The sequence below is a fragment of the Ceratotherium simum genome, chromosome 21 (genome assembly GCF_057802395.1).
Source record: "Ceratotherium simum simum isolate JZ-2026a chromosome 21, ASM5780239v1, whole genome shotgun sequence".
NCBI classification, from domain to species: domain Eukaryota; kingdom Metazoa; phylum Chordata; class Mammalia; order Perissodactyla; family Rhinocerotidae; genus Ceratotherium; species Ceratotherium simum.
The window spans coordinates 300663-327287 of NC_141920.1; the positions used below are offsets into that span (position 1 = coordinate 300663).

The 26625-nt window shown below is 63.8% G+C and overlaps 2 protein-coding genes across 10 annotated transcripts; both read left to right on the plus strand.

The window, feature by feature from the left end:
- The first annotated feature begins 700 nt into the window (after window positions 1–700).
- ZNF512B (zinc finger protein 512B) lies at window positions 701–12322 on the plus strand. Of its 5 annotated transcripts, none has more exons than XM_087444936.1 (17): window positions 701–765; window positions 2636–2761; window positions 3065–3207; window positions 3573–3701; window positions 3822–4480; window positions 4585–4811; window positions 4907–4978; window positions 5065–5211; window positions 5374–5498; window positions 5575–5667; window positions 6311–6409; window positions 6493–6663; window positions 6910–7104; window positions 7352–7453; window positions 7773–7835; window positions 8391–8489; window positions 8840–12322. In XM_087444936.1, the coding sequence occupies exons 2-17, from the start codon at window positions 2638–2640 to the stop codon at window positions 9086–9088; spliced, it is 2697 nt and encodes an 898-aa protein (XP_087301062.1). In that variant the 5' UTR covers window positions 701–765; window positions 2636–2637; the 3' UTR covers window positions 9089–12322. The 5 variants fall into 5 exon arrangements, with proteins under 5 accessions (XP_087301062.1, XP_087301063.1, XP_087301064.1 ...); XM_014787263.2 differs by lacking the exon at window positions 701–765 and adding an exon at window positions 887–1038; XM_087444937.1 differs by lacking the exon at window positions 3573–3701.
- Window positions 12323–12516: 194 nt separating this feature from the next.
- Window positions 12517–25873, plus strand: UCKL1 (uridine-cytidine kinase 1 like 1). 5 transcript variants are annotated; one of them, XM_087444941.1, is made up of 15 exons: window positions 12517–12678; window positions 19229–19416; window positions 19725–19831; window positions 19938–20108; window positions 20209–20280; window positions 21556–21745; window positions 21849–21910; window positions 22534–22550; window positions 24504–24602; window positions 24679–24772; window positions 24850–24912; window positions 24982–25104; window positions 25212–25319; window positions 25387–25543; window positions 25628–25873. In XM_087444941.1, exons 1-15 carry the CDS (start codon window positions 12569–12571, stop codon window positions 25705–25707), a joined length of 1641 nt encoding a protein of 546 aa, XP_087301067.1. In that variant the 5' UTR covers window positions 12517–12568; the 3' UTR covers window positions 25708–25873. The 5 variants fall into 5 exon arrangements, with proteins under 5 accessions (XP_087301067.1, XP_087301066.1, XP_087301068.1 ...); XM_087444940.1 differs by lacking the exon at window positions 22534–22550 and adding an exon at window positions 23772–23791; XM_087444942.1 differs by lacking the exon at window positions 22534–22550 and adding an exon at window positions 23772–23791 and having other exon boundaries at window positions 24865–24912.
- The last annotated feature ends 752 nt before the right edge of the window (window positions 25874–26625 follow it).

Here is a 26625-nt window from a genome sequence, read left to right on the forward strand (position 1 = left end):
GCACCTTGTTTCCCAACCAGCACTCCCTCCTCTGCATCATTAATCCCAAGTCCCGGCAGCGTTGGTGCCCCATCACCGGCAGACCTGATACCAGCGTCCCTGCCAAGGGCTGGGTTCTGGAGCACGGAGGAGCAAGGCACCGGCCGCTGGTCTAGGACCCCACCCCCAAAGCAGACAGAGGCTGGTCCAACGGTCAGTAACCCCAATAAAGACCATGGTCTCAAACTGCCCCGGCACTGCCAGGAGCCAGGCGATCCCCTGAGGGTGGCCACACGGCCAGCTGCAAGAGAGGCCGCATCCTGCTCTGCAGGCCCAAGGCCCCCAGGGCCCAGGAGTTGAGGGTCGGGGTACAGCCATCAGGTAGCTTCAATCCCTTCGCACTGGGCTTGGGGCAGTACCCAGGGCTCCTACGATGCCTCAGTTTACCCCACTGCCCGAAAAACGCCTCCCGCCCTACGGGCGGCATAACTGGCCGCTTTGCACTGGAGCCGGGCGACGGAGGAGACCGACCCGGGACCGGGCGAACGGGCCGGCCCGCTGGGCCCCCTCCCCCCACCGACCCGTCCCTCCCCGTCGCGGAGCGGCGGCGGGAATACCGCGAGAGTTCGCCCCCTCCCCCTCACAGTAAAACTGTCAAAGGTGGGAGGGGCGGGAGCGCGCATGTGCGCAGCGCGGCGCGCAGCCTGCGCCGCCCGGCCCCCGCGCCCCGCGCCCCGGCCCGCCCGGCCCGGCCCCCGCCCGGCCCCAGCCCGCTGGGCGCCGCAGGTAAGCGCCCGGCCGCGCCCGGGCCGCGACCCCGGAGCCGCCCCGAGCCCGCCGCGCCCGCGCCCCTGACCCCGCGCGCGGCCGGGGGCCGGGCCCCGAGCCCCGCCCGCCGCCCCGCCGCGCCCGGACCCCCCGCGCCGGCGCCGCGCTCCCGCCTCCTCCTTCTCCAGAAAAAGTCGCCATTTTGGTTCACTGCCTTCGGGCCCCCCCCCAGGCGCCGCGAGCGGCCCTTCCGGGGCCAGGCCGGGCCCGCACCCCGGCCGCAGGTGACAGGTGGGTGGCGAGGCCAGCCTCCAGGTGTGCGTCCCCTGGCCGGCCTCATCCGCGCTCCCGGGCCCGGGCCGGGGTCCCGGGCCCAGCGGCCTTGGCCGAGGTCCCGCTGTCAGCGTCGCCTGCGGTCAGCACGGCTCCCCCTGTCCCCCACGAGGGTCCCACCTCTGCGAGGCTGCTGGGCCCTCTGGGAGGGTGGAAGCCCTTTTTCCTCCTGGTGCGCGAGTCACAGGCCTTGGATAGAAGGAGGGTCTCTGCCTTCTAGGCCAGCCCTGGCCCCCGGCGCCCCAGCTCTGAATTTTCCACCCAAGCTGGGGAAAGACTGGAAAGGGGTGCTTAGCAGGCACCCGCATCCCAGGCTGCTGGGGTCATCACGAGGCTGGGGTGACTGATGTTGGCATGTCTGCTTTGGAAGTTACAGTGTGAGGGCTTCCAGAGAAGTTTGTTTAGATCCATCTGGACCCATACCTACCCCCAGGCCCAGGATATGGGCACCCCCTTGGCAAAGGGCAGTGACTGTCCTGAACTCTGGCCTCAGCCTGCTCAGATGAGTCTCTGGACACTCCTAGGCCCCGCAGTCTCAACACATCTTCTCTGATCTAACTTGAAAACTACCAGGGGAGGGTCACCTGCCTACAGAACCACTCTCCCTTTTCTGTGGCCTTGGGTGTACCTGTGGGAGGACCCAACAGGGCGAGCTCAGAGTCCTCCCAGCTCTCAGGGTGTGGGGTCCCCCAGCAGAATAGGCCACGGAGGCCCAGCCTCAGGCAGCAGGGTGTTGCCTGTGGCCAGTGGTCTCTGGAGTGGTGCTGGTGGGCCTGTAGATGGGGGGCAGAGAAGCTCCTGAGGGTGGAGGTGAGGAGGAGGTCAGCCAGATGGAGGGTGGCTGAGGGGCCCAGCAGGAGGCCTTCGTCTGGGTGGAGGGGCTCCAGTTGGAGACAAGACCGAGAAGAGGGTCAGGTAAGGGTGGCTCGGCTGGCATGGGGACCAGAACCAGGTCTGCCTCCCAGAGGTGCGTGTGCAGTTGGTGAGTAGGCTAGGGGCGTCAGCGCCCACCTTGGCCGTGTTCCATCTGTGTCCTGGGGAGAAGGAGCCAGGGGCACCTGCCCCGATAGGGTGGCATTGCCTTGGGTCTGGATGGGGCTGTGGAGGAAGGTATCCCGAGGTGCCAAGCCAGGGCAGCCTGTGAGCCAGCAGCCATCCTGGTGTCATAATTGGCCTCCGGGAGGGGTGTTGTTGGCCTCCTTCTTCCCCAGCACACCGCCCCTCCTGGGGCCAGCCCAGGATCAGTGCTCTCTGGGAATGTGTGTCTGGGGACAGACGGGGCCCTTCAGAGCTGGTGAGGGTCTCAGGGCAGGGTTAGATCCTTCCAAACTGATTGTGTCTGGTCGGTCATCTGGGGCGACCTCGTCTGGGCAGCCCCTCACCTAAACCAGGAGTCCCCCATCACCTGCTTTCCCTGTGGCCAAAAGCACAGGTGAGCAGGCTCCCCTTCCCTGTGCCAGAGTGGGCCCATCTGGGGGCGGGGCTCAAGGGCAGCTTATTGCAAGTCCTCAGTCAGGCCTGGTGGGCCTCACAGGTCTGTCCACTTGCTCTGCAGAGATGGCCGATCCCTTCTGTGTTGGAGGAGGCCGCCGGCTCCCAGGGTCCAGCAAGAGTGGACCTGGGAAGGATGGCGGCCGGAACGAGGTCCGACTTCCCGTGCTGCATGACCCACCGAAGCTGGGTAAGAGGGGTCAGGTGAAGATCAAGTGCAGGCAGTCAGGGGCAGCCAGTGCTGGGTGCGGGCCACCTGCCCGGACATCCATCTCCTGAGTGCCCAGCCAGGCCGCCTGGGCTCCTAAGAGCCTTCCCAGGGTGGGGGCAGCCCAGAGCCTTGGATTCTTGTCCTAGGCTGACCACAGCCTTCTGCCTGCCGTGCCTCAGTGTTGGGGAAGCAAGGCTCACTCCAGGCCTGACCAGCCCCCTGGGTGGCAGGCAGGGCTGCAGGGAGCACAGCCTCTGAGCCTTGCCGGTTCCTGTGCTTCAGGGATGCCGGTGGTCAGGGGCGGGCAGACGGTGCCCAGCCAGGCCCCACTCTGCTTTGACCCGGGAAGTCCGGCCAGCGACAGGACAGAAGGGAAGAAAAAGGGACGTCCGAAAGCTGAAAACCAGGCCCTCCGAGACATTCCCGTGAGCTCCCTGAGGACTGGGGTGGGACTCCTGCTGGGGTCTGCCTGTCATGGCCACTGCCCTGCCTTTGCTTGCCCTCCACACCTCTATCACCAAGCCCTCAGCCTGTGTTAGCAGGCCACTCCATGCTTTAGGTCTTCAGGATGTGGCCTGGGGCCTAGTGGAGCACGTTTGCGGGGCTCCTAGGATAGGTGTGGTACACCATTGCTGGTTGGGGTGGCCTGAATCTTGCCTTGGTCCTGATGTCGAAGGGCTTCTGCAGCTTGTCTGCCCTCCAGGCCCAGGGAGGGTGCTGAATCTGGGGCCCGGGTTGGCAGAGGTCTAGGTGGCTGAGGGCTCAGCAGCCCGGTCTTTTCCACGCCTAGCTCTCCCTGATGAACCAGTGGAAAGATGAATTCAAGGCACACTCAAGGGTGAAGTGTCCAAACTCGGGGTGCTGGCTGGAGTTCCCCAGCATCTACGGGCTCAAGTACCATTACCAGCGGTGCCAAGGGGTAAGGGGCTGTGAGTCAGTGGAGAGGGGGCCTGGGGCCCACCCTGTCACAGCTGTCAGCTTGGGGTGTGTCTGGGCAGGGGCCCGGGTAGCCCATCCCACACCTGCTCTCTCCACCCAGGGTGCCATCTCAGAAAGGCTGACCTTTCCCTGCCCCTTCTGCGAGGCTGCATTCACCTCTAAGACCCAGCTTGAGAAGCACCGGATTTGGAACCACATGGACCGACCCCTGCCTGCCCCCAAGCCTGGACCAGTCAGCCGGCCAGTCACCATCAGCCGGCCCGTCGGGGTCAGCAAGCCCATTGGAGTGAGCAAACCTGTCACTGTTGGCAAACCCGTGGGTGTCAGTAAACCCATTGGCATCAGCAAGCCAGTGACGGTCAGCAGGCCTGTGCCGGTCGCCAAGCCAGTGACGGTCAGCAGGCCTGTGCCGGTCGCCAAGCCAGTGACGGTCAGCAGGCCTGTCCCGGTCACCAAGGCTGTGCCGGTCGCTAAGCCAGTGACGGTTAACAAGCCAGTGCCGGTCACCAAACCCGTGCCAGTCACCAAACCGGTGACCGTCAACAAACCAGTGCCAATGACAAAGCTTGTGACAGTTACAAAACCTGTGCCAGTCACAAAGCCGGTGACGGTCAGCAGGCCCATTGTGGTCAGTAAGCCGGTGACGGTCAGCAGGCCCATTGCCATTGGCAGACACACACCACCCTGCAAAATGGTGCTGCTGACCAAGCCTGAGAGCAAAACTCCTCGTGCGGCGGGGAGGAGCAGTGGTAAGAAAAGGTACGGGGCTCCTGCTGGGTGGGGTTGGGGTGCTCCCCGGCCGCAGCCTGTGGGGACAGGGCTCAAAGTGGGCCCCCTGCCCCTCACCTCCCCACTCCCTGCAGGGCTGCGGACAGCCTGGATGCCTGCCCTGTCCTGCCCAAGCAGGCGAGGCCGGAGAATGGGGAGTGCGGCCCGTCCACCACAGGCCAGGGCTCAGCCTTCCAGCTGAGCACAGACCGCAGTGGCGGCCCCCTTTCCCTGGGCAGTGGGCCCTTGGGAGGCAAGGAGGCGCCGAAGGCTGCAGGCCCTGGGTCTCCGCCTGAGGAGAGCATGGAGCGCACGAAGCACAGTAAGACGAGAGCGGGGGGTAGCGGCTGGTCGGTCTGGTCTCCTGATGGTTATTTGACCAGAACCTTGGCCATCGTTTTCTCTCCCCCGAGTCAGGAAGGAAACAGAAAACACCCAAGAAGTTTACGGGGGAGCAGCCGTCCATCTCAGGGACCTTTGGACTCAAAGGTGAGGTCCCGGCCGGCCAGGCACCTGCGGGGCTGGGCGCGTGCACGTGTGTGCCCACACCCGCCCCACCCCGCGTGTGCACACAGGCCTGGCCAAGGCAGAGGACAAATCCCGGGTTCACCGCACTAAGAAGCAGGAGGGGCCTGGCCCGGAAGACGTGCGGAAGAAGGTGCCGGCGCCCACTAGCACTGTCAGCAAGGAGGTGCCGGCCCCCGTGGCCCACCCAGCCCCAGGTGGGGGCTGCCATGTGGCGGGGCCCAGGCCAGGTCTCAATTGTGGGGCAGATCCTGGACCGCAGGGATAGGGGGCTGAGTGTGGACCCTGGGTTCTGTGCTTGGTGTCCAGGGTGTCCGGGAGCCCCTGCCAGGCCCTGAGGCCCCGGCCCTGCCCCACAGGTGGCCCTGAGGAGCAGTGGCAGCGGGCCATCCATGAACGGGGGGAGGCTGTCTGCCCCACCTGCAACGTGGTTACCCGAAAGACCCTCGTGGGGCTCAAGAAGCACATGGAGGTGTGTCAGAAGGTAAGGCTGCCCCCGGGGGTCCCTGGAGGGGAGGCGCCCCAGGGCCAGCTTCTCACAGGTGGGGCTACGTCTGTAGCTGCAGGACGCGCTCAAGTGCCAGCACTGCCGGAAGCAGTTCAAGTCCAAGGCTGGCCTCAACTACCACACCATGGCTGAACACAGCACCAAGGTACCGTCCAGCTCTGGCCGCTGACCCGCTGGCTGCTGACCGCTGGCCTCCCCCTCCATCACTCCCCACCCCACCGCCCAGCCCTGACCGCTGACCGCTGGCCTCCCCCTCCATCACTCCCCACCCCACCGCCCAGCCCTGACCGCTGACCGCTGGCCTCTCCCTCCATCACTCCCCACCCCGCCCCACCGCCAACCCTGACCGCTGACCGCTGGCCTCCCCTTCCATCACTCCCCACCCCACCCCACCACCAACCCTGACCGCTGACTGCTGGCCTCCCCCTCCATCACTCCCCACCCCACCCCACCACCCAGCCCTGACTGCTGGCCTCAACTACCACACCATGGCTGAGCACAGCACCAAGGCATCATCCAGCCCTGACAGCTGGCTGCTGGCCACTGGCTTCCCGCTCCATCGCTCCCCACTCTACCCTGCCCCACCGCCAGCCCTGACCGCTGGCCTCCCCCTCCGTCACTCCCCACCCCACCCCACCGCCTAGCCCTGACCGCTGACCTTTCATTACCACACCGTGGCAGAGCTTAGTGGTTCCCATGCCTACCCTTGGACGTCTGTGGCCCCAACCCCGGGGCAGGGGCAGGGGCCCTGTGGTGGTTGGGGCACTGAGGCCGGGCCTGCCCCCCAGCCCTCTGACGCCGAGGCCTCGGAGGGGAGTGAGCAGGAGGAGCGGGAGCGGCTACGCAAGGTGCTGAAGCAGATGGGGAGGCTGCGCTGCCCCCAGGAGGTCAGTGGGTGGCGTGGGTGTGGGGCACAATGTGGGATGGGGCACAGCCTCTTGCTGGCACTTACCTGACCCTTGACCCCTAGGGCTGCGGGGCCGCCTTCTCCAGCCTCATGGGCTACCAGTACCACCAGCGACGCTGTGGGAAGCCACCCTGTGAGGTGGACAGCCCCTCCTTCCCCTGCACCCACTGTGGCAAGACCTACCGCTCCAAGGCCGGCCACGACTACCACATGCGCTCGGAGCACACAGCCCCAGTGAGCAGCCTGCAGCCTGGGTCTTCCTGCACCTCGGACACCAAGCACGCGTGTCTGCCTGCTGCACGTGCTTTTCCTTCCCTCCCTGTGGGCCACGTGTGTTGCAGGGAGTGAGCCTGGGCCTCTGGGCCTCTGTGTCCCTAATGCGTTGCTTGTGTGTTCCTTACCCATGGCACATGCCCCTGGGTCCCCGCACCTGTGTGCCATGTGGCTTTTATTGCTCACCCTGGTCTCCCTGCCCTGCAGCCCCCCGAGGACCCTGAGGACAAGCCTTCTGAGGCTGAGGATCTGTTAGGTGTCGAGCGGACCCCCAGTGGCCGCATCCGCCGCACGTCGGCCCAGGTTGCTGTGTTCCACCTGCAAGAGATTGCAGAAGATGAACTAGCCCGAGACTGGACCAAGCGGCGGATGAAGGACGACCTGGTACCTGAGACCGCACGGGTGAGCTGCCTGCCCCAGAGCCCCCAGCCTCCTGGTCTCTGAGCAGGATATGCCTCAGCTTGGGGTCCCTTATGACCTGGTTTGTCTGCTGACCTCCCAAGATTCAACTCTTCTGTCTGTGGAGGGCACAGTTGAGGGCCTTTTTAGAACAGCTGTGGGTGTCTGGGGTCACTTCTGGCCCAGCCACCTAGTGGTCCCCATTACCCAGGCCCAACGGGCTCACTCTGGGGCCTGCCTGTTTTCACAGCTCAACTACACTCGGCCAGGCCTCCCCACGCTCAACCCCCAGCTGCTGGAGGCGTGGAAGAATGAAGTAAAGGAGAAAGGCCATGTCAACTGTCCCAATGATGTGAGCTGGGGCAGGCTGGTGCGGCGGGCACGGGGACTCAGGGACAGAGAGCCCAGGTGTGGCCCTGGGTGGGAGCCCTCCAAGTGACCAGCCTCTGATCCCTGGGTCCCTGCAGGGTCCTCAGACAGAACGCTGTTAGCAGAGAGGCCTCAACCTCAGCCCTAGAGGCCCAGCCCGCCCACACCCCAAGACTCCTGGGGTCAGGCCCCCCCACTTGCCACAGAGAGGCCCCAGATCCCCCAGGTTGGGGCAAGGGGTATACATTTGTGTGGGGGCACTGGCCAGGAGGCCCTCCCCCATGGTTGCCTCCTGCCTCCAGTGCTGCGAAGCCATCTACTCCAGTGTGTCCGGCCTCAAGGCCCACCTCGCCAGCTGCAGCAAGGTGAGTCCCCCAGCTCTCCTCCATGGTGGATGGGCGCCCAGTGTTCCCAGCTACCCTCCAGGGATCCCCACACATTGAGTGTGCAACCCGCCCCTACCTCTATGAGCCCAGCGACTGGCCAGTGCCCAATGGCAACCCAGCCCAGGACACTTTGCTGTCCCCCAGCCTTAGTCACGAGTCAGTCAGTCCCGAGTTGTCCTGTCCATGGGGGCTCCTCGTCTGTGCGGGTACAAGTGAGCACATTGACTGGGGCTTGGGGTGAGAGTCCTTCGGCAAAGGGCTGCACCCCTTTCCCCGGGGTGCCTGCCTCTTCCCACCCTCCCCTCAGCCCTCACCCCTTCGCAGTGGGGGCGACTCGGTGGTCCTGCCACCGAGTGGCCTCGTGGGTCCCTGGAGCCCACCTGTTGGGCATCCATCCAGATAAGCTGTGGCTGCCCCTGACCCTGTAGCTACACAGGGGGCTCCTGGCTGGATCTGGGTGTTTCAGATCCTCCAAGGGTGGGGAGTGGAGTCCAATCTCCAGAGGCTAGGCTGCCCATTGCCCATGTCTTGCAGGGAGACCACCTGGTGGGGAAGTACTGCTGCTTGCTGTGTCCGAAGGAGTTCAGCTCCGAGAGCGGCGTCAAGTACCACATCCTCAAGACCCACGCGGAGGTGGGGCGGGGACAGACCCGGTGTGAGAGAGACCCACTGGGCCAGCGGCTAGACGGGCTGGCCCCATGGAGGGGATTGGGCCAGGCAGAGCTGGTGGGGGTGATGGCTCATGTGGCATTTGTTTGAGTGAGTGGCCAACATTGAGAAATCTGGCAATTTCTCTTCAAAGTGGCTTCCAGCTTTCCTGAAAGACCCGAGAAGCTGGGTGCCCCCCGCCCCGGGCACCCTGAGCAGGAGCCGCCCCCTTGGGAGGGTGCCCTGACAGATAGCCACCTCTGCGCAGTGGCCTGCTGGCCCTGGGGCTCAGCGTCCTTCTAGCCCAGAGTCTATTGCTGCTCTTGTTTCCCCAGAATTGGTTCCGGACTTCAGCAGACCCGCCTCCCAAACACAGGAGCCAGGATTCGCTGGCGCCCAAGAAGGAGGAGAAGAGCCTGGCAGGCGGGAAGAAGCGGGGCCGCAAGCCCAAGGAGCGGCCCCCCGAGGAGCCTGCACCTAAGATGCCTCCCCGCCGGGACGACTGGCCCCCGGGAGGCAGAGACAAGGGGGCCCGGGGCTCCACTGGCCGGAAGGTGGGAGCCGGCAGAGCACCTGAGAAGTGAGCATGGTGGCTGGCAGATGGTGGGGCCCAGTCCCCACGCTGGCCACCAAGCCCCCTCTGTCCAGGGTGAGGGTAGCTAGTTCCAGGACCTCCTGCTCTGTAGTTCTCCATCCCCCACCCCTGCCTATTCATCTGTCCAGTAGGGGTAGCCAGCCCCTCTCCCCTCCCTGAAGGTGGCCCTTCCCTTGTGCAGGCTTCCACAGGGCACACCTGCACAGGGGCTCTTTGGGGAGGGATGGTGACAGCAGCAGAAGTGCAATAGCCTGGAGGGACGGACGTTCACGGGTCTGGTGGAGTCTGGGGCCCAGGAGGAGGGTCAGTGGCTGGGGCCTCAGTGCCATGGGGGCAGTGCGCAGCAGGCAGATGGCTTTCTGGCCCTTGCCGTGTGAGCTCTGTTCCCCATCTGCTTCCTCAGGCCCAAGGCTCGGGGATCCCTGGTGACCCGTGGTTCTGGGCTGATGAGGGCACCTGAGCAGCCTCGCCTCTACCTGACACTGGAACCCCAGCATCCCCAGCTACCTCCCAGGGCAGACCCTGAGTCTGACCGCTGCCATGCCCACCTGACAGTCCATCCTCCCTGACTTCCCTGACCCTCCCGCCTCTGGCTCCGCAGCTTCTGTTCTCTACCTCTCCAGGCCCACCCTCCCCGCCTGTGCTGCCCCTGCTGTGCTTGGGCCTTGCCCCACTGGCCCGTGTCTGTTTTGGTGGGGAGAGGCGGCCTTGCTAACGGGGGGCTCTCCACCATCCCCAGTGGTGCTCCCTGCTTGGGGCAAGAGAGGGGCTCTGCTTCTCCCACCTGCAGGGCTGCAAAGCAGGGGTTCAAGGCCCAGGGGCATGGCTGCCAGCCCGTGGGGTGAGCGGCCTCATGGAGGATGCTCTGCCTCCGGTCTCCAGCTTTGCTAACGCTGCTGGCCTAGGTCTGGGCAGCCTGATGGGTTAGGGATGGGCCAGTCTGGGCTCTGGGGTTGACTGGGGGCCCGTGGGCACATGGGGTGGGGAGTTGGGCAGAATGGGCCTGGCTCTGAAGAGTGACCACTGCAGGAAGCAGCCTTCTGTCTGCTGGGTTGGCACATGGCCAAGCTCCCATGGGAGGCTCCCTTCCCCTGTTTTTTACCTGCCACTTCGTTTCTGGTTGTGGGGTCTTTTGATACAAGAGCTGAAGGCCAGGGAAGGGGCTTGGCCAAGGTCACAGTAGGGTAGTGGAAGCTCTGGGGCCCTGTTGTGGTTCCCTTTGGGTCTTTGAGGATGGCTAGGTTTGCAGATTGGGCAGTGGTCACACTGGAGTCCAGGGCACCCGCAGGAGGCACCACGCCCTTGACCCTGCCTTCCAACTGAGGCATTGCAGGGAGGGGCAACCTCAGAGCCACTGGGTTTGGACAGAGGCTGTTTCCCACTGGGGGTAGGGGGGGCTGAGGGCTCGGCCTTGCCGATCCTGGATGATGTGAATTTTGATATTTGCCCGTGTGTGTGTAGTGGATGCCAGTCTTGTTGCTGTGACAAGTAACAACCTTTTTTTTAATTCTGTTTTTTATACAAAAACTCAACAATCTGACATTTTGGTGCTAAGGGTTTCCTGGTGCGACGGTGGACCTGGGGGCTAGGCTGGAGTCCCTCCCCTGCTCAGGGAGGCAGTGCTGACTGGGCACCCCTCTGCCCCCAGCTCCTGTCCTCATGCAGCCCCTGGAGAGGAGGGGCTCCAAGCTGGGCTTGGCTCTCTTGGCCCGCAGTAGGGAGGCAGGTTCCAAGGGAGCTTTGGAGCTGGGTCGCCACGGTGCCTGTCTCCAGCTTTTTCCTTTTTCCTGACCCTGGGCAGCTCTGGTGTGGAGATGTGCGCTTCTCCCACTCACACACACCTTGATCTGATGGAAGGGTGGAGGCCTGGGCAGATGTGTGTGATCCAGTGTCAAAGGTCAAGGAGGGCAGCATGGGCAGGGCTTTGGGGCAGGAGGGCTGGCTTTCTCGTGTTCCTGGTTATCACTATGGTGTACAGCTGGTGGATGTGGAGGTGGGGTCAGGCAGCTGCTGCAGGGGCAGCCTCTGGAGGGGAGGGCGATCAGGCACTGGCAGGAGCCCCAGGTGCACTTTGTCCTTGTCACCAATGGCTCGAGGAGGTTGGACCTCAGCACCTCTGCTGGGGATGGCTGCCTGCCCTGGCCTCTCAGGTACTTGGCCCTTGGGGAGTGGGGGGCTGGTTTTTGCTGGGGGGTGAATTTCCAGGTCACCCCCCCCGAAGTCCACCTAGGTGTGTGGGAAGAGGGGGGTCCTGGATAACTTGATGTTTAGCACTTTAACCTCCTTTTTTTGTCTTTGAAGTGGGCAGGGGGGCTGATGCCAAAAGTGGCTGTTGGGTTGGACCCCCCCCTCCCTGCTTCCCTCCTGCTGGCTGGTGAGTGGCAGTGGGAAGGTGGTCTGCAGAGCCCTCCTCCAAAGAGGGTAGAGCCTTGAGCAGCTCAGCGGGATCTGCCCACCTCCCACTCTGGCAGGAATGCAGCCAGGTAACCACCTGGCCTTGACTGACACCTTCAGTGAGAGGGACCGGAGTGGCAGACCCCCCAGGTGTGATGGGTGTGAACCCTGCCAGAAACCCAAGCCCAGGGCACAATGCCGGGTCCCTTTCTGAAGATCTACCTCTGGCCCAGCCCACCCCCCTTGCCCTGAGAACAGGAAAGGGCCGACTCAAGGGGCTGACACTTCACACAAAAAAAGGATGCACTTTATTTGCTCATGCAAAGGCAGATGAGGGTGTCTCCTGGTGTGACCAGTGGCCCTCCCAGCCGTAGCCCCCTCCTTTCCCTCTGTTTCAGAAGGGAGAGAACGGGTGCACCCTGATCTGCGGAGGGGAGGGCTGTCCCCATGTGTCCCCACGGGGTGGGCCCCAGGCGGCTTGTCCTGGAGGCCTGGGGCTGGGGAGGCCAGCACCTCTAGCCTGGTAGCCACACGTCCTGTACTTGGGGTTTCTTGGTTTGGGTTTTCTAATGTCAGTTTTCCGTACATAAGTGCATTTTGAAAGAGAGGCTCCAGCTATCACTTGTATTCATATATATACTTATATATTCTATCTACAAAGTGTTTATTTGCAAGATGTTTGACGGTGAGCTCGGGCCCTGCCGGCCTCGTGACCATCTGTCCCCGGTCCTCGTCCCCGTCCCCCGGACTCGAGTGGCGTGGGGGCGGGCCATCAACTGTATGTATTAAAAATGACTGTATCAAATAAATGTTTATTGATTTTTTTCCAGAGGTATTGTGCGGCTAAGTTTGTGGTGGAGCGCGGAGTGAATCCCTTCCCACGCGGACGATGCCCGCGCGGGCCCGGGGCATGCCGGGCCGCACGGCCTTGTGGGACTTGTAGTCCGCTGGGGGCGCTCCAGCGGGCGGGCGGGCGGTGCGCGGCCCCGAACCACAGCTCCCGGCGGCGCGTGCGGCGCGGAGGCCCTTCCGGTGGCCCGCGCGCGCCGGCCCCGCTGAGCGGCCTCGGAGCTCCATGGCGGCGCCCCCGGCCTCTGCCGCCCCCCGCTCACCCCCGTCGTCCCCCGGGGCCGCAGACGGGCCAGACCGGCCGGCGGAGAAGAGCGGGATCGCGTGCGAGGACCGGTAGGCGCGGCGCGCCGTGCCGTCTGCCGGGGAGGGCTCGCGTGAGCCGGCGCCCCGCCTAGCCCGCCCTCCGGGGCGCTGGCCCGGGCACGGGGCCGCGACCGGCTGGGCCTGGACTAGCTGGGGTCCGGCCGCGGCGGGCGGGTCCCTGGGGCCCGGGCACCGCTCCTCCGCTCAGCCAGGGAGGGGGAGGCGCGGCGCCCACACCGCAGCTCGCTGGGCGCCGAGGCGGAGGCCCGAGGGAGCGGGCCCTGCACCCTAGGGCTGACCCTAGTTTCTGTCCCGCGTGGACAGGCCCGCGGGCACCGAGTGTGTGCCCGCCTGCCGCTCCGAGGTGGTCAATTTGTTGCAGAATCAGCGCGGATTCAGCCCTGCCCCTGCCCCACCCGAGAGGCCAGGGGTTGTGATTCTGAGGGTTGGGTGGTGCATGGTGCCTTCCGACTGCCCCGCCCGGTGTTGGGACCTTCGTGGCTCTGTGGGGGCTTTGCAAGAGGGGAAGTTGTGCGGATGCCGCGGGGGAGGAGCCGTTTTGTTACCCGGGCTTGAGAGACGGAAATGGCCTAGAGAAAACCGGCTCCTGCTCGGCGCCTCTGGGACCAGGGCCGCCAGGGGGCGGTGGCTAGCAGTGCTCAGGGCCGGCTCCCAGCACTTGAGGACTGGCTCCTCACTTCCGGGTCTGCGTGTCCCATTGGGGAAGCCTCAGGGATGGCCGCAGGCCCCGGGACTAAGGGAAACCATCCTTCCAGTCTGGGTGCCTTGCCGCTGGGATCTCAGAGGTAGAAATGCTGTGCGCCTGGACTCCTCCAGGACGGCCTGGATGCTGCCGCTGGAGCTGCTTAATTAGCAGGGAGAGGAACTGGGGTGAGGGGTGCCTTGCAGTGACATCTGTTCTCCAGGAGCTGCGGGGCAGGAAGAGGCTGCCTTGGCCCTGAAGGAGTGTCTTGTGTCCTTCCAGGCTCACACCCTCCCAGCAAACAGTGACTAGGAGGCTGCCATAGAGTGACAGGGTCTAATAGGACCTGAGTCTGTGGCATCTATTAGTTCCAAAGAATCTTTGATTTAGCCCAAGATCAAAGAGGGCAAGGCCAGATAAGCTCTTAAGGAAAGTAATTTTTGAAGACACAGATTGGTGGCAGCTGCTTTCTGGGCCCTGTCCCTTACACAGGCCATGCAGTGGGCACGGGTGCCCCTTATGGTGCCTGGGGAGGCAGAGGTCATCCCCTCCTTGGAGCATGGTCCCCAGTGGACAGAGGAGGGGACCCAGGACCCGTGGGCAGTAAGTGTAGACCACAGCACTCCTCCAGAGGCCCACGGGGTCTGCCCTTGAACCGCCCCTGGACTTCACTGGGAAATCTCTTGCACATCATTACCTGATGCTGGTTCCCTGAGGCCCCCTATGCGCTGTTCCTCAAGCTCATGCCCCGAAGTCCCTGCACACACACACACACCCCACCCCTGCCCCCTGAGGGCCCCAGAGCTGGCGCTGGCTGCTATCCAAGGGTATATGCAGGTGCCCCTGTGCCAAGGCTCTCCCTGACCAGAGAGACCTCTTCCACATCCTTGTGGACGCATCAGTGTGGTCTGTCCACCTTGCTGCTGTTTCTTGTCTGCTTGCCCCGTAGAGGGTCAGCCCCGTGAGGACAGGGACCTCAGACTCCCTTGGCCCTGGGCATGCCGGCGGACGAATGATCACCTTGTGGTGATAACAACACGCCCTTCAGTCTGTCTCCTGGTGGGTCCAGGTGGAAAGGGGTTGTCAGACCCCCCCCCCAAAGCAGCAGGAAGGAGGGCTTTCCGGGGGAGGGGTGGGAGTAGTACAAGTCCCTGGAGCCTGTTTCAGCCCCTTTAGGGCTGCAGCCCTCCAGCACCCCAGTTCTCCATCTGCTCTGAGCCAGTTGGGGATCCCTGGGGCCCAACCCCAGTGGACCATCTCCTCCCTCCCTTCTGGCCTTATTTTACTCACTCGCCCGGCAAACTTTCATGAACCTAGATGGGGTTTCAGGCCCAAGTGGAGGCCCTGGAGCTGCATGCCCCAACTCTGCAGCCCTGCCCAGGACAGCTCCAGCTTCCCAGAGCATGGGCCGGCCCCTGCCCATCTACCCAGACAGGGAGTCAGGAGGGAGAAGCTCCTGTGGGCAAAGACAGACAGGTCAGTCCTGTCTCCAGGTGCCTGTGGAGTGGGGCCAGAAACACCTATTTTCCCTGGGCAGCCAGAAGAGCCTGCCCATGAGGCAGCTCCCAAGAGTGGCCCCCCTTCAGGTGTGTGAACCCCGTGTGGAAATTTTTCTTCCCTGAGCCCCTGCCAGCTGTTTCGATGTTGGAAGCCAGGTCGACAAGAAAGCTGGTATACGCAATGAATTGGCTGGGGATCTATGGACACAAATCCCTTTACAAGCTTGGGTAAAGATGACAACCCAATGTTGCTGGGGGTGGGGCTGAACCTGCTCTTCTCCTGCTGCCAGGGTGGAGAGTGGCTGTGTCCCCTGGTTGAAAGCTGAGCACTGCGTAGCCTTGGGGAATGAGCTGGAGCCTACCCATGGAGGGGGCAGGGCAGGCAGTTATTCTGGGATGCCTCAGGAGGGTAGAGTTTCAGGTTTGTTTATGCCTCTAGGAGGCTTTTTGGGGCCAGGAATGGGATGCCCAGCTCAGCACTGACATTCAGCTCGGCTTGTCCAAGAGACACCTCAAATTTCCCTGTCCTACTCCGAAACGGGGGCGGGAGGTGGCTCTGCAGCCCCAGGCAGGCTGGGGAGTCTGGAACTTTTTCCCGTGTGTTCTGGGAGGGGTACAGTCGTCCTTAGCAAGCCCTGGGCCAGCAGTGTGCCAGCCTGTGTGCAGGAGGGGGGCAGCTCACACCCGAGGGCTGGCCTGAGGTCTGCCCGGGCCACGCGAGGCTGTTCTCTTTAGCAGGGTCAGTGCTATTAATATCAGCCGAGCGCACAGCCCCCAGCTGGGTGATCCTCTTATGCCTGTGGCCTGGGCCTCAGGCCGGCGGGGAGTGCTGTTCCTTAGGCACAGGGGCTCCTGGGGCCTCCCAGTGGGCAGCTTCTGCCAGCCAGGGGTCGGGCCCCACCTCGGAGCTTCTCAGCTCCTGTCCGCTCACACATGGAGGGGCAGTTTAGGTGGCTCCTGAGCTGACCTGGGAGGCCACTGTGGGTCTAAGAGGTAGTGGGGTGATGCCTATGCACACACCTGGGATCGCCCTGTCGTCCTGGTGCCTCCCGTGTCCCAGCCATGAGCAGCCCCCCAGCTTACCCTGGCATCAGGATCTCAGGGTGCTGGGCCCTCAGAGCGGAAGGCAGGTGAGTAGCAGGCCTGTTGTCTCCCGCAGCTGTGGTGGGGACACCTGCCTGAGCTGTGTCCCGGCCGTTCGCGGCCCTGTGCTTTGTGTCTCGTGGACATTGGGAAGCAAACAGCCGGGGCAGGTGCTCCTGGGGGGCCAGGCAGGGCCCACCACCCGCAGGCGCTGGTTTTGCTTGGAGCTGTTGGTTATAGGCTGGTCTGTGTCAATTGTGGCTCATAATCCTTTGAGTTGAAGTTACCTTTTGTCTCTGTAGCCAGAAGCATCCTGTTCATCTGTGAACAGGGAAATGAGGTCTTTTGTGCGACTTGCTCATCTCTTGAGTTCCTCCTGTTGGAAAGTGGAGTGAGGCTTGTCTGAGGGCACAGTGAAGCTTTGTCCCTGGCTCCCAGGGAGAGACGGCTTTGAAGAAGGCAGTGGAGCTGGGCTTGGCTGCAGACCTGCCTGACGCTGTTCGGGCCCATCATAAGCCCGAGGTGGGGCGGGTTTCTGGCCGAGTCATCTCTGGCCTACTTTTGACTCTTCCCGTCATAAGGGCACTCTTCCCTGAGAAGGTGTCTGCCCCAGGCTGTCAGCAGCACAAGCCTCAGAAGTCGTCCATGGGTCCGTGGTGGTGGTCGTCATTACCTCAGTAGGATGAGGGACACTCACAAATAGGGACCTGAAGGCCCCCCTGGAGAGGCCAGGCCACCAGACTGGCGTGAGAAGCAGGGGCACACCAGCCCTCGCTGTCTCACGCAGTCCCGCCGGGCAGTCCTAGCTGTGCATGTGCATGAGCGTGCTCCGCACCAGTGCACAAGGGCATGCTCATTGGGGTGACAGGCCTGCTCCTCTGCAGGTCAGGTTTTCTGTGTTGGAGTTTCCTCCCTGAGTAGAAGGCTCAGAGAGGAGGAGCCAGCCCCAGCTTGGTTCTCTGCCCACTGTGGCCTCCAGGGCCCCTCAGGGCTCCCATGCTGCTGCAGGGCCAGCTCCACTCTCCCCAGCTATGGGCCATTTGTCTTCTCCGGGAGGGCAGCCTGCTTGTGAGCCCCAGGGGCTGTATGCTCACTGTTGATGGATGAGGGGGTCCGGGGGAGCAGCCAGCACTGGCCTCTGTCTGGGGCCTGGAGACACCACAGCTTGTGCTCTTCATCTGTCTCCTGCTCGGCTGAGTAGGAATGCGAGCAGCACCCCTAGGGCGGTTCGTCTGTGCCGGGCTGAGTCCCCCACATGCTCGCTGTCACCGCCTGGTCGTCTTGGTGCCCTGCTGTGTTGTTTGTGCCCAGCTCCGCAACGCGTTACCGTCTCCAGAGCTGCAGAGGACGCTGAGTGCGCAGACTGGCTAATTATTCCCGGGGCTCGCTCCGTGCTGCGCTGACGACAGAGGAGCAGCAGCAGCCAGCAGCCCCGGCTTCTCTGTCCCCCAGGATGGCACTGCATGTGTCCTGTCAGATACGATAGGGGGCTCTCCTGCTGCTTACGCTGGTGCCGGCGTCATCTTCTGGGCCCTCGAGACCTGCTGATGGGACCTGTCTGTCACGTGTTAGGCCTCAGCTAATTCCTTCCACCGGCCTCCTCCCCGCCACCCCACAAGTGCACACAGACACCATCCTCTTAGTTCTCGGCAACACCGGGTGCCGTGGGAGGATCACACAGCTAGAAGTAGCAGCATTCCCAAGCTGGAGATGCTCAGGCCACCCCAGAGCAGGAAGGCACTTGTCATGGCCCTGGGCAAGCAAGCCCTTGCTGGGGCCTGTGCCTGAGGCCAGGTTCCCAGCACCCCCTGCCCTGGCAGTGTGGTGACAGCAGCACAGCAAGCTTCAAACACAGACCATGACTTGTTTGGGGTTTTGGTAACAAAGGAGCATGTGCTCATAAAACATTCAAATGTGGCACAAGTCCCTGTTCCAAATCTTGGTGCCCAAGGCAATCCTGGCACATCCACTTGTAGCTTTTTCTTTGCTCACGCATTTACATGCAGGTGCATGCAGGTGACACTTGTCATTTGTTGGTTTTATAGAAACGGGATCATATCTTGCAGCAGTTTGCTTTCTCACCTAACCATACTTCGAGGACACCTTCTATGGCCACGTCCTCAGGTTTCCCTGCCTGTATTCTGAGCATGGTGGGATTCCAGACCGTGGGTGGACAGGTGGGGCTGCAGGAAGCGTCCTACAAGGAGTCGTCCGGTGCCCCAGCGTCTTCCTTGCGCTTTCTTGCCTCCTGCTGGGCACTCTGCCTGGACAGTCTGCCGCTGTGGTGGGCCATGACCGGCCTTGGAGCCTCGGGCAGGTCTGCAAGGTGACACTGTGGCCAGTCCAATCTCTCTTAGGCAGTGACCGGAAATGCTTCTGCCAAAGCCTGTCCCTGTGGCCACCTGTACACCGGGCTCTGCGTCTGAGTGTCTCAGCATAGACTCTGAGCAGGCACTGGGCAGATGCTACCTCCTGGCCAGGCCACTCAACTCAGCTGAGTCTCCCCAGAAGCTGTCCCTGTCGGAGTTTGAGGCCTTGGGCCCGTTCCCCTTGGGGGTCTAAACCGATGGAGACGTCAGCATGTCAGCTCAGCACAAGTAACGAGGGACGTGGCTGGGGCAGCAGCAGGGCCTCATGGCATCCCTGCCTTTCCCCCTTGCGTTTTCTACCTTTCGCCTTTGGGGGCCTCCGCCCTTCTTCCTGGAGTTTGTGGGATGCTGGGGGCTAGAAGCAATGGCTTCCCCACGGAGCTCCCAGCCCAGGGCCTCCCTGCTGCATCCGTCCAGGCTGCTTCCCCGCTCAGCTCTCCTATCAGCAACTTCTTTCTGGGAGCCCCTCGCCCCATCTGCCTTGCAGGGCGGCAGGTGGGATCTTACAAAACGAGAGGGTTGCCCAGAGAGTGTCCTAGGAGAGACACAATCCTTGATGGGGTCTTGACTGTCCTTGGCGTGCCCACCTCTCGTCTCCTGGAGGGACGGGGCCCTGCCCAGCCCGGCAGACACCCAGTCCACGTAGAAGCAGGAGTGTGGCCTGGGATGGCACTCTCCCGTCCCCCTGTTGTTGTCTGCTGTCACTCTGAACTTGTGTGGGCAGTGACTGTTTGAGGCCATGAGCCCTGTGAATGGGCTGCAGGAGGGTTTCGTGTGCCCCCCAGTTGAGCCCCCCTGCCTAGGCCATGCCCATGCGCCTGCGTGGGGGGCGTACCACATAGACCGGCCACACTGGGCCTGGTACAGGGTGGCGGGGGGCTGCTGGCCCTGGGCCGAGGCAAGCGTGTCTTCCTCCTCTGCAACAGCAATGCTGAATCCTTGGACAGGCTCCTCCCTCCTGTGGGAGCCGGGCGCTCGCCCCGGAAGCGCACCACCAGCCAGTGCAAATCTGAGCCGCCCCTGCTACGCACCAGCAAGCGCACCATCTACACGGCAGGGCGGCCACCCTGGTACAACGAACATGGCACGCAGTCCAAGGAGGCCTTCGCCATCGGTGAGCACAGCTGGCAGGCGGGAGGGGCGGGCTGAGGCCACCGCCTGCCCCACTGCCCCCAAGTGGGGTAGGTCAGGCGGCACCCCCGTGGGACGCCTGGGCCCGCGTTTCCTCTGACCTGCGCTGCCTTGGGCTTCTCAGTTGGGTATCAGGCCTGGGGAGGGGGCGGGAAGCTGGCGTCTCAGTTGGGGAGGGCTGTCCTGTCCCCGCAGGCAGAGGCAGTGTGGCGGGTGGTAGGCACCACTGGGACCATCTGGGAGGCCGACGACGCGCCGCTCCCCTCAGGGTCTCTCCGCTCCTCCCCGCAGGCCTGGGAGGCGGCAGTGCCTCCGGGAAGACCACCGTGGCCAGAATGATCATCGAGGCCCTGGATGTGCCCTGGGTGGTCTTGCTGTCCATGGACTCCTTCTACAAGGTGAGAAGCGCCCCCTGCAGGTGCAGGCCGCCATCCCAGGAGGGCCTGGAGCTCCTGCCCCTGCCCAGCGGGCAACCCAGCCCGCAGTTCCTTCTCTTGCCAACAGGTGCTCACCAAGCAGCAGCAGGAGCAGGCTGCCCACAACAACTTCAACTTCGACCACCCAGACGCCTTCGACTTCGACCTCATCGTCTCCACTCTCAAGAAGCTGAAGCAGGGCAAAAGCGTCAAGGTGCCCATCTACGACTTCACCACCCACAGCCGGAAGAAGGACTGGGTAGGCCCTGGGGGCTCAGGCTGCGTGGGGCCAGCGGAGGGGGGCCTCTGGGCTGCCTGGACACACAGGCAGCACAAGCAACTCCACCGTGCCTTTGCAGAAAACACTCTACGGTGCAAACGTCATCATCTTCGAGGGCATCATGGCCTTTGCTGATAAGACACTGCTGGAGGTGAGGGCGGGGCTCCAGGCCACACCTTCCTTCTGGGAACGCCTACCCCTGCTCGCTCCCTGCCTGTCCTAGGGGACTCGCCTTCAATTGTCTCCTCCAGGCAGGCCCTGGCCACTCACCCTGTCCCCATGTTGCCTGGTCACCTGCCCTGTCCCCGTGGTGTGTGTGGTCACTGGGTGTTGGGTAAGGACTGGCCATCATGGGGCGCGGACCAGGCAGCCCCCGGCCTCTCACCCTGTCCCCATGTTGCCTGGTCACCGGCACTGTCCTGTCCCTGTGGTGCGGTCACTGGGTGTTAGGTGAGGACTGGCCATCAGGGGGAGCAGACTAGGTGGGCCTGCCACTCCCATGGAGAAAACAGAAACGCCCTGGCCAGGGGTGAGGCGGCCGAGGAGGGCTCACCTCCCGGATTTGGGTGTGAGCCCTGGGTGGCCCTTGCTCATCCCCTTCACATTGATGTTTCTCTGACATTCCCTGGGGTCCACGCAGTTACCGAGGTCCCAGCGGCTTGGGGCTGGTGGGTGTGAGTGCACGTGTGTGCTCTTGTTTGGAAGGGAGGTGGCTTCCCGTGTCTGCACTGTTGGCACAAGGCACTCCTGACCCCTGGGCGGCTCCAGGCAGCTGGTCCAGGTGTGACACAGCCTCGTCCTTCTCACCAGGCCACTCTGGGGGTGGTGCCCTCTCCCACTCCTTCTGAGGCCTGTGAGGGAGGCCTGTGCTCACGGCCAGCCACACACTTGTCCTTGTTCCTTGTGGTCCTTCTGAGCCAGTGAGTTTGGGCTCAGGCCCAGGGAACCCCGCTGTCCCACAAAGAGCAGCACCTGGCCGCCCAGTGCCCCCATGGCCCCTCAGGGGTCCCCTGCTGTGTGCTGAGTGTGGGGCCAGACCCTGAACTCACCAAGCCCCGAGAACTCGGTGTGGGGTGTGGTGGGGAGGGAACAAGCCCCCAGCGTCCTGGTGCGTGCAAAAGCTTCTGCGAATGAGCACATGGATCACAGTGCCAGCCCCCTTGCGCCTCAGCAGCCAGCATCCACGGGCTGAAGCTTCTGGCAGACAGCACCCCCCACACACATGTACATGCCCTCGCACACCCACACACGCCACCAGCCAGACCCACAAGGTGCCCCATGCGTCTGATTTGCTCCCGACTCAGCACACAGACCAGAGGTCTCTGCAGAAGCTGGTTCCCAGGTTGCCCACGTGGGCCCTTCTGCTGGCAGGGCCTTAGAGTCCCTCTGTGCCAGCCCCACTCAGCGACTCACTCTCCCCGCCCAGCTCCTGGACATGAAGATCTTTGTCGACACGGACTCGGACATCCGCCTCGTGCGGCGGCTACGCCGGGACATCAGCGAGCGGGGCCGGGACATCGAGGGTGTCATCAAGCAGTACAACAAGTTTGTCAAGCCCGCCTTTGACCAGTACATCCAGCCCACCATGCGTGTGGCCGACATCGTTGTGCCCCGGGGTGAGCCTGCAGTCCCGCCTGTCGTTGGGGCGGGGGGACAGACAGGGGTGTGCTGCCCACGTCACCCTCCCACCTGCATCCCCTCCCACCCGCCCCGCCCCAGGCAGTGGGAACACAGTGGCCATCGACCTGATCGTGCAGCACGTGCACAGCCAGCTGGAGGAGGTGAGCCGGCCAGGCCAGGGTCCCTGCAGCCTGCCCCAGCCCCACGCCCCACCCCCTGCTGCCACCGCCCACAGCCACCTGCTCGTGCAGCCCCCACGCATTACTGTCCCCTGCTGTGTGCCGGCCCTCTGGCATCCCGGGCCTGCTCAGTGAGCCCCTCAACCCCCAGCCCTGTGTGCTGGCTGGAGACAGTGGGTTCCCTGAGAAAGTATGGGGCGCAGAGTTGCTTCCTGGTGCTCCCAGCCTGAGTGGGCCTTGCCAGGAAGAGTGCACTCCTGTACCTCCCAACCTTTTGGGGGCTGGTGGGTTTTGGTGCTGAGTCCCACGTCCCAAGCACCCTAGGATGGATGCCCTGACCTGAGGTCACAAACCCTAGGCTGGCCAAAGGCCCTCCCCACCATCATCGTGGGGTACCCAGCCCAGAGGGTGTCCAGGTCAGAGCCAGACAGAGCTGCCTTCTTCCTCCGTGGGGCTGTGGGTGCCCATTCCTGGGTGGGGGTGGCCTGGCAGGCCGAGGCGCACGGCAGCACCAGGCTGTGCCCACCGGTGACTGCGAGGTGAGCAGTGCCACCCTCACTGACACGCCGCCCGTTCCCTTGTGTCTCCCTGTGTTGCCGCCGCAGCGTGAGCTCAGTGTCAGGTAAGACTCCCCACACCGGGCTGCACAGACGGAGGCATTTCCAACATCCCCGGGAGCTCGGAGTCTGGACTGTCACCCGGGCAGCAGGAGGGTCCTCTCCCACCGCGCCCACCCATGTGGCAGCCCTGCCCCAGGCACAGAAGGGGTGGGGTGGTGGCCCCCACACTGCTTCTGCCTGCCTTTGCCGGCAGGCAAGGGAACTAAGGCACAGGGAGGTTAAGGAACTTGCCCAAGGTCACACAGCCCTGACCTAGGCTGGCCAGGCCTCTCTGGAGGCTCCTCCGCAAGTGGAGGCTGGTGGCGTGGGGTCTAGCCCCAGAGGGCACAGCCATTCTGAGCCAGCACTGCTGGGCCCCCAAGGCGGTGGCCACATGCCTGTCCCTCAGCAGCCAGAGGGCCTGGATCTACACCTCCTCTGCCCAAGCAGAGGGGGCAAGTCTGACTCCCCCAGGTAGTGCTGAGGCCCCAGCCCCCTGGCCGCCTACCCACCCTGGCCCTGGAGCCAAGGCACAGAGAGCCAGGAGGAGCTCTGGGCGGGCCTGGGCTGCGTCTCCATCCTGCGCATGAGAGCACGTGGAGCACCTGTCCCCACACAGTGGTCACACTGTGACCTGCCCTCTGTCCAGGCTGTCTGTGGAGCCAGGACGCGCCAGGCTGAGCCACCTGGCAGGAAGGCCCCCAGGTCACACTGAAGGGTCTGCATTGGAAATGCCTCCAGGGCTGGTCACGCCCTCCAGCTTCCTGCCCTTGCATGAGTCTGCTCAGCTCTCACCAGACCAGGGCACCTGCCAGTCGTGTCACGTCAGGTCCTCGGAAAGCCTTTGTCTGAGCAAAAAAAGTTTCCAGGGTTTCAAACTCGAAAAAACACCTAAACACAGCCAGCTACATTTTCCCTTCTCTGGTCAGCCAAGGAAGTGGTGGTCACAGGCTGCTCACCTTGGTCAGCCCCAGGAAGTGTGGCTGGGGGGTGGGCAGCTGGGTGTGGACTGTGCTGGCACTCATGCCCTACCGCAAGCCAGGCCCACTGCAGCAAAGGCTCGAGAGTCTCCCTGCCACTGACCCCCTGCCTCTCCTCTTCCTCTGGCCAGCTGGTGGCCACAGGGACCGCCTGTGCTCCCCTGCTAAATGGTCTTTTTCTCTTTGTTCTTTTCCTTTTCTTTGTAAACCTTTGGGTTTCCTGCCCTGTACCCTCCCCGAACTTAATCTTCACCTGGCGAGCAGAGGAAGCTGCGCTGGGATATGTGAGGACAGAGTGCGCTCTGGTTGTGGTGCTGCCCTGCTGTGCGCTCCCCTCCTCTCCCCTTCCACTCCCCCAGGCCCCTCCCCGCAGGCCCTTCATTCTCCCACTCCCCCCACCCTACCCCCGCAGTCCCGCCCCTTCCATTTCCCCTCCCATGTCCCTCCCCAGGTTCCCCCGCCCCTCTGCTTCTGCTCTTCCCCCCTCCCCCTTTCTCTCTCCCCTCCAGGCATGGGGCAGCAGGGGCCGCACTGAGCCAGCTTTGCCCCCCTCTCCTGAGGGGGCCGCGCATCACCTGGGGGAAAGGGTCAGGGCGAGGCTTGGCCCCAAAGCGCAGCTGTGCCCCCAGGGAGAGGCGTCCTGGGGTTGGGGGCTAAGACATCTGCACGAGTGAGGCCGCACCCTCTCGCTGCCCGGTCCCTTCTGCTTCCTCCGAGGGAGGGGACCTGGACGGGGAGGGAGGCTCACACCGCGGCCCCTCGCCTCCTGCTTAATGGTCAGCTGCTCTGCCTTCCGCTGTGTCCTTTAACTTTTGCCTGGCCGTTAAAGGGGCGGGGGCATCTCGGGGGTGGGGCCCTCCCTCCAGCCGCAGGGAGCGGGCGCCCCCCCCCCCGCTGTCCCCACCACAGCTGCCCCCACACACGGCGTCTGGAGTGGGAGGATGGGGCTCCGGGAGAAGACACCCCTTCTTGAGTCCTCAATCGGCTTGTCCCCAGGGCTGCGCTGGCCTCGGCGCACCAGTGCCACCCGCTGCCCCGGACGCTGAGTGTCCTCAAGAGCACGCCGCAGGTGCGGGGCATGCACACCATCATCAGGTGAGGGCCCTCGGGGGGCGGGGGCGGGGGCGGGGCGGCCCACCCTTTGCTAAACCAACCGGTGACCGGTCCGCAGGGACAAGGAGACCAGCCGGGATGAATTCATCTTTTACTCCAAGAGGCTGATGCGGCTGCTCATTGAGCACGCCCTCTCCTTCCTGCCCTTCCAGGTGCGGAGCGGGCGGGGGCGGGGGCAGGGGCGGGGGCGCGCCTCATGCTCACGGGCTCCCACCCGCTCTGAGCGCAGGACTGCGTCGTGCAGACCCCGCAGGGGCAGGACTACGCGGGCAAGTGCTACGGCGGGAAGCAGGTACCGGCTGGGCCGCGGGTGGGTGGGGTGGGGTGGGGGTCCAGCCCGCTCAGCCTCCCCTCCCCCCAGATCACCGGCGTGTCCATTTTGCGGGCCGGCGAGACCATGGAGCCAGCGCTGCGGGCCGTGTGCAAAGACGTGCGCATCGGCACCATCCTGATCCAGACCAACCAGCTCACCGGGGAGCCCGAAGTGCGGGGGGGAGCCTGCGGGCCCGGGGTGCACGCGGGCGGGGGACACGGGGAGCCCGATGTGCGGCCCTGGGTTGGGGCCGGCCCTGACCGTGTGGTTGTCCGCAGCTCCACTATCTGCGTCTACCCAAGGACATCAGCGACGACCACGTGATCCTGATGGACTGCACTGTGTCCACGGGCGCTGCGGCCATGATGGCCGTGCGGGTGCTCCTGGTGAGCGGCTGGAGCGGGGCGGGCGGGCGGCGGCGCTGGGTCAGGATTCACCTGCCCTTTGGCGCAGGACCACGATGTGCCCGAGGACAAGATCTTCCTGCTGTCACTGCTCATGGCGGAGATGGGCGTTCACTCGGTGGCCTACGCCTTCCCGCGAGTGAGAATCATCACCACGGCGGTGGACAAGCGCGTCAACGACCTGTTCCGCATCATCCCCGGCATCGGTGAGGATGCCTGGGCCGGGTGAGCGGTGCTTCAGGGCCGGGTGAGCCTGAGACCCCAACACGAGGCCCTGCTTCTTTCTCCAGGGAACTTCGGTGACCGCTACTTTGGGACCGACGCGGTCCCCGATGGCAGCGACGAGGAGGAAGTGGCTTCCACGAGTTAGCCGCCCCCAGGCTGAGCTTCCCCCACCAGCCTCCCCACCCCACCCCCAGGCTCTTGGTCCTTGCTTTCCAGTACAGAGACGTTAACTTATTTTAATTAAAAAAGATGTTACCGATATAACTTATTCTATACTTTTTGTAAAATAAATAAAGCTTTAGAAAGATGAAGCTGTGACTGGTGAGCTGTGGGCACGGGACTACTGTTCTGTCTGGGACCTGGGCTGGGGAGTGGCCCCAGGGCCCCTATGTCTCCAAGCTGCAAAGTTGCCACCAAGAGGGGTGGAGTCGAGGAGCCTGGGCTGTGCCGGGTTTCTGGTTGGGCCCCTGTCTTCTCCCCAGTAGACGCCTTATTGGTCTTGCACATGGCTTTCCTTGCAGTCCAGGATGGGTGCCAGATTGAGGAGAGAGCAGAGCTGGGGCCCGCAGCTCCAGGCTCTGCTAGATGGGCTCCTTGGCGACCACCTGGCCTGGACCTGGGACTCTAGGTCTCAAGAAGCAGCCTCCGCAGCTCCCCCGCCCCCCATCTGTTTGTACGGTCTGTGGGCCCAGCGGAAATCAGTGTGTGGGCGCCTGTAGCAGGGAGTGAGGAGCTGGTCCTGGTCACTGCCAGGAGCCCCAGTTGCAGGGAGATGGCAGGGCCCTCTTGGGCCAGCCATGCTGTTCAGGTCCAGAAACCCACATCCAAGCCCATCCTTCACTGCTCCTGGGCTGGATGTGAGGAAAGGCTTCTCTGGCCCCTCCAGACAGCCCTTCCTGCAGGTGTGCCTGCCTTCCTTCCTGGGCGAGGTGTGCGGTGTGCAGCTGTCTGGGCTGCCGCAGGCGGGCTGTCAGGTGGGCTCCTCCGCCCTCCAGGCCTGGCTCTTGCCTCTTTCCTCCCCCCCCCCCCCAGTCTCCTTGGTTGCCCCCAGCTCACGAAGGCC

Excerpts from the sequence above, each read along its gene's own strand:
- ZNF512B (XM_087444936.1), top strand. The coding sequence starts at position 2,638 with ATGGCCGATCCCTTCTGTGTTGGAGGAGGCCGCCGGCTCCCAGGGTCC. Across the intron at positions 4,812-4,906 it reads CATGGAGCGCACGAAGCACA|GAAGGAAACAGAAAACACCC; the intron begins GTAAGACGAGAG and ends CCCCCGAGTCAG. Across the intron at positions 7,454-7,772 it reads ATGTCAACTGTCCCAATGAT|TGCTGCGAAGCCATCTACTC; the intron begins GTGAGCTGGGGC and ends TCCTGCCTCCAG.
- UCKL1 (XM_087444940.1), top strand. The coding sequence starts at position 12,569 with ATGGCGGCGCCCCCGGCCTCTGCCGCCCCCCGCTCACCCCCGTCGTCC. Across the intron at positions 24,603-24,678 it reads GGCATGCACACCATCATCAG|GGACAAGGAGACCAGCCGGG; the intron begins GTGAGGGCCCTC and ends ACCGGTCCGCAG. Across the intron at positions 24,773-24,849 it reads TCTCCTTCCTGCCCTTCCAG|GACTGCGTCGTGCAGACCCC; the intron begins GTGCGGAGCGGG and ends CTCTGAGCGCAG.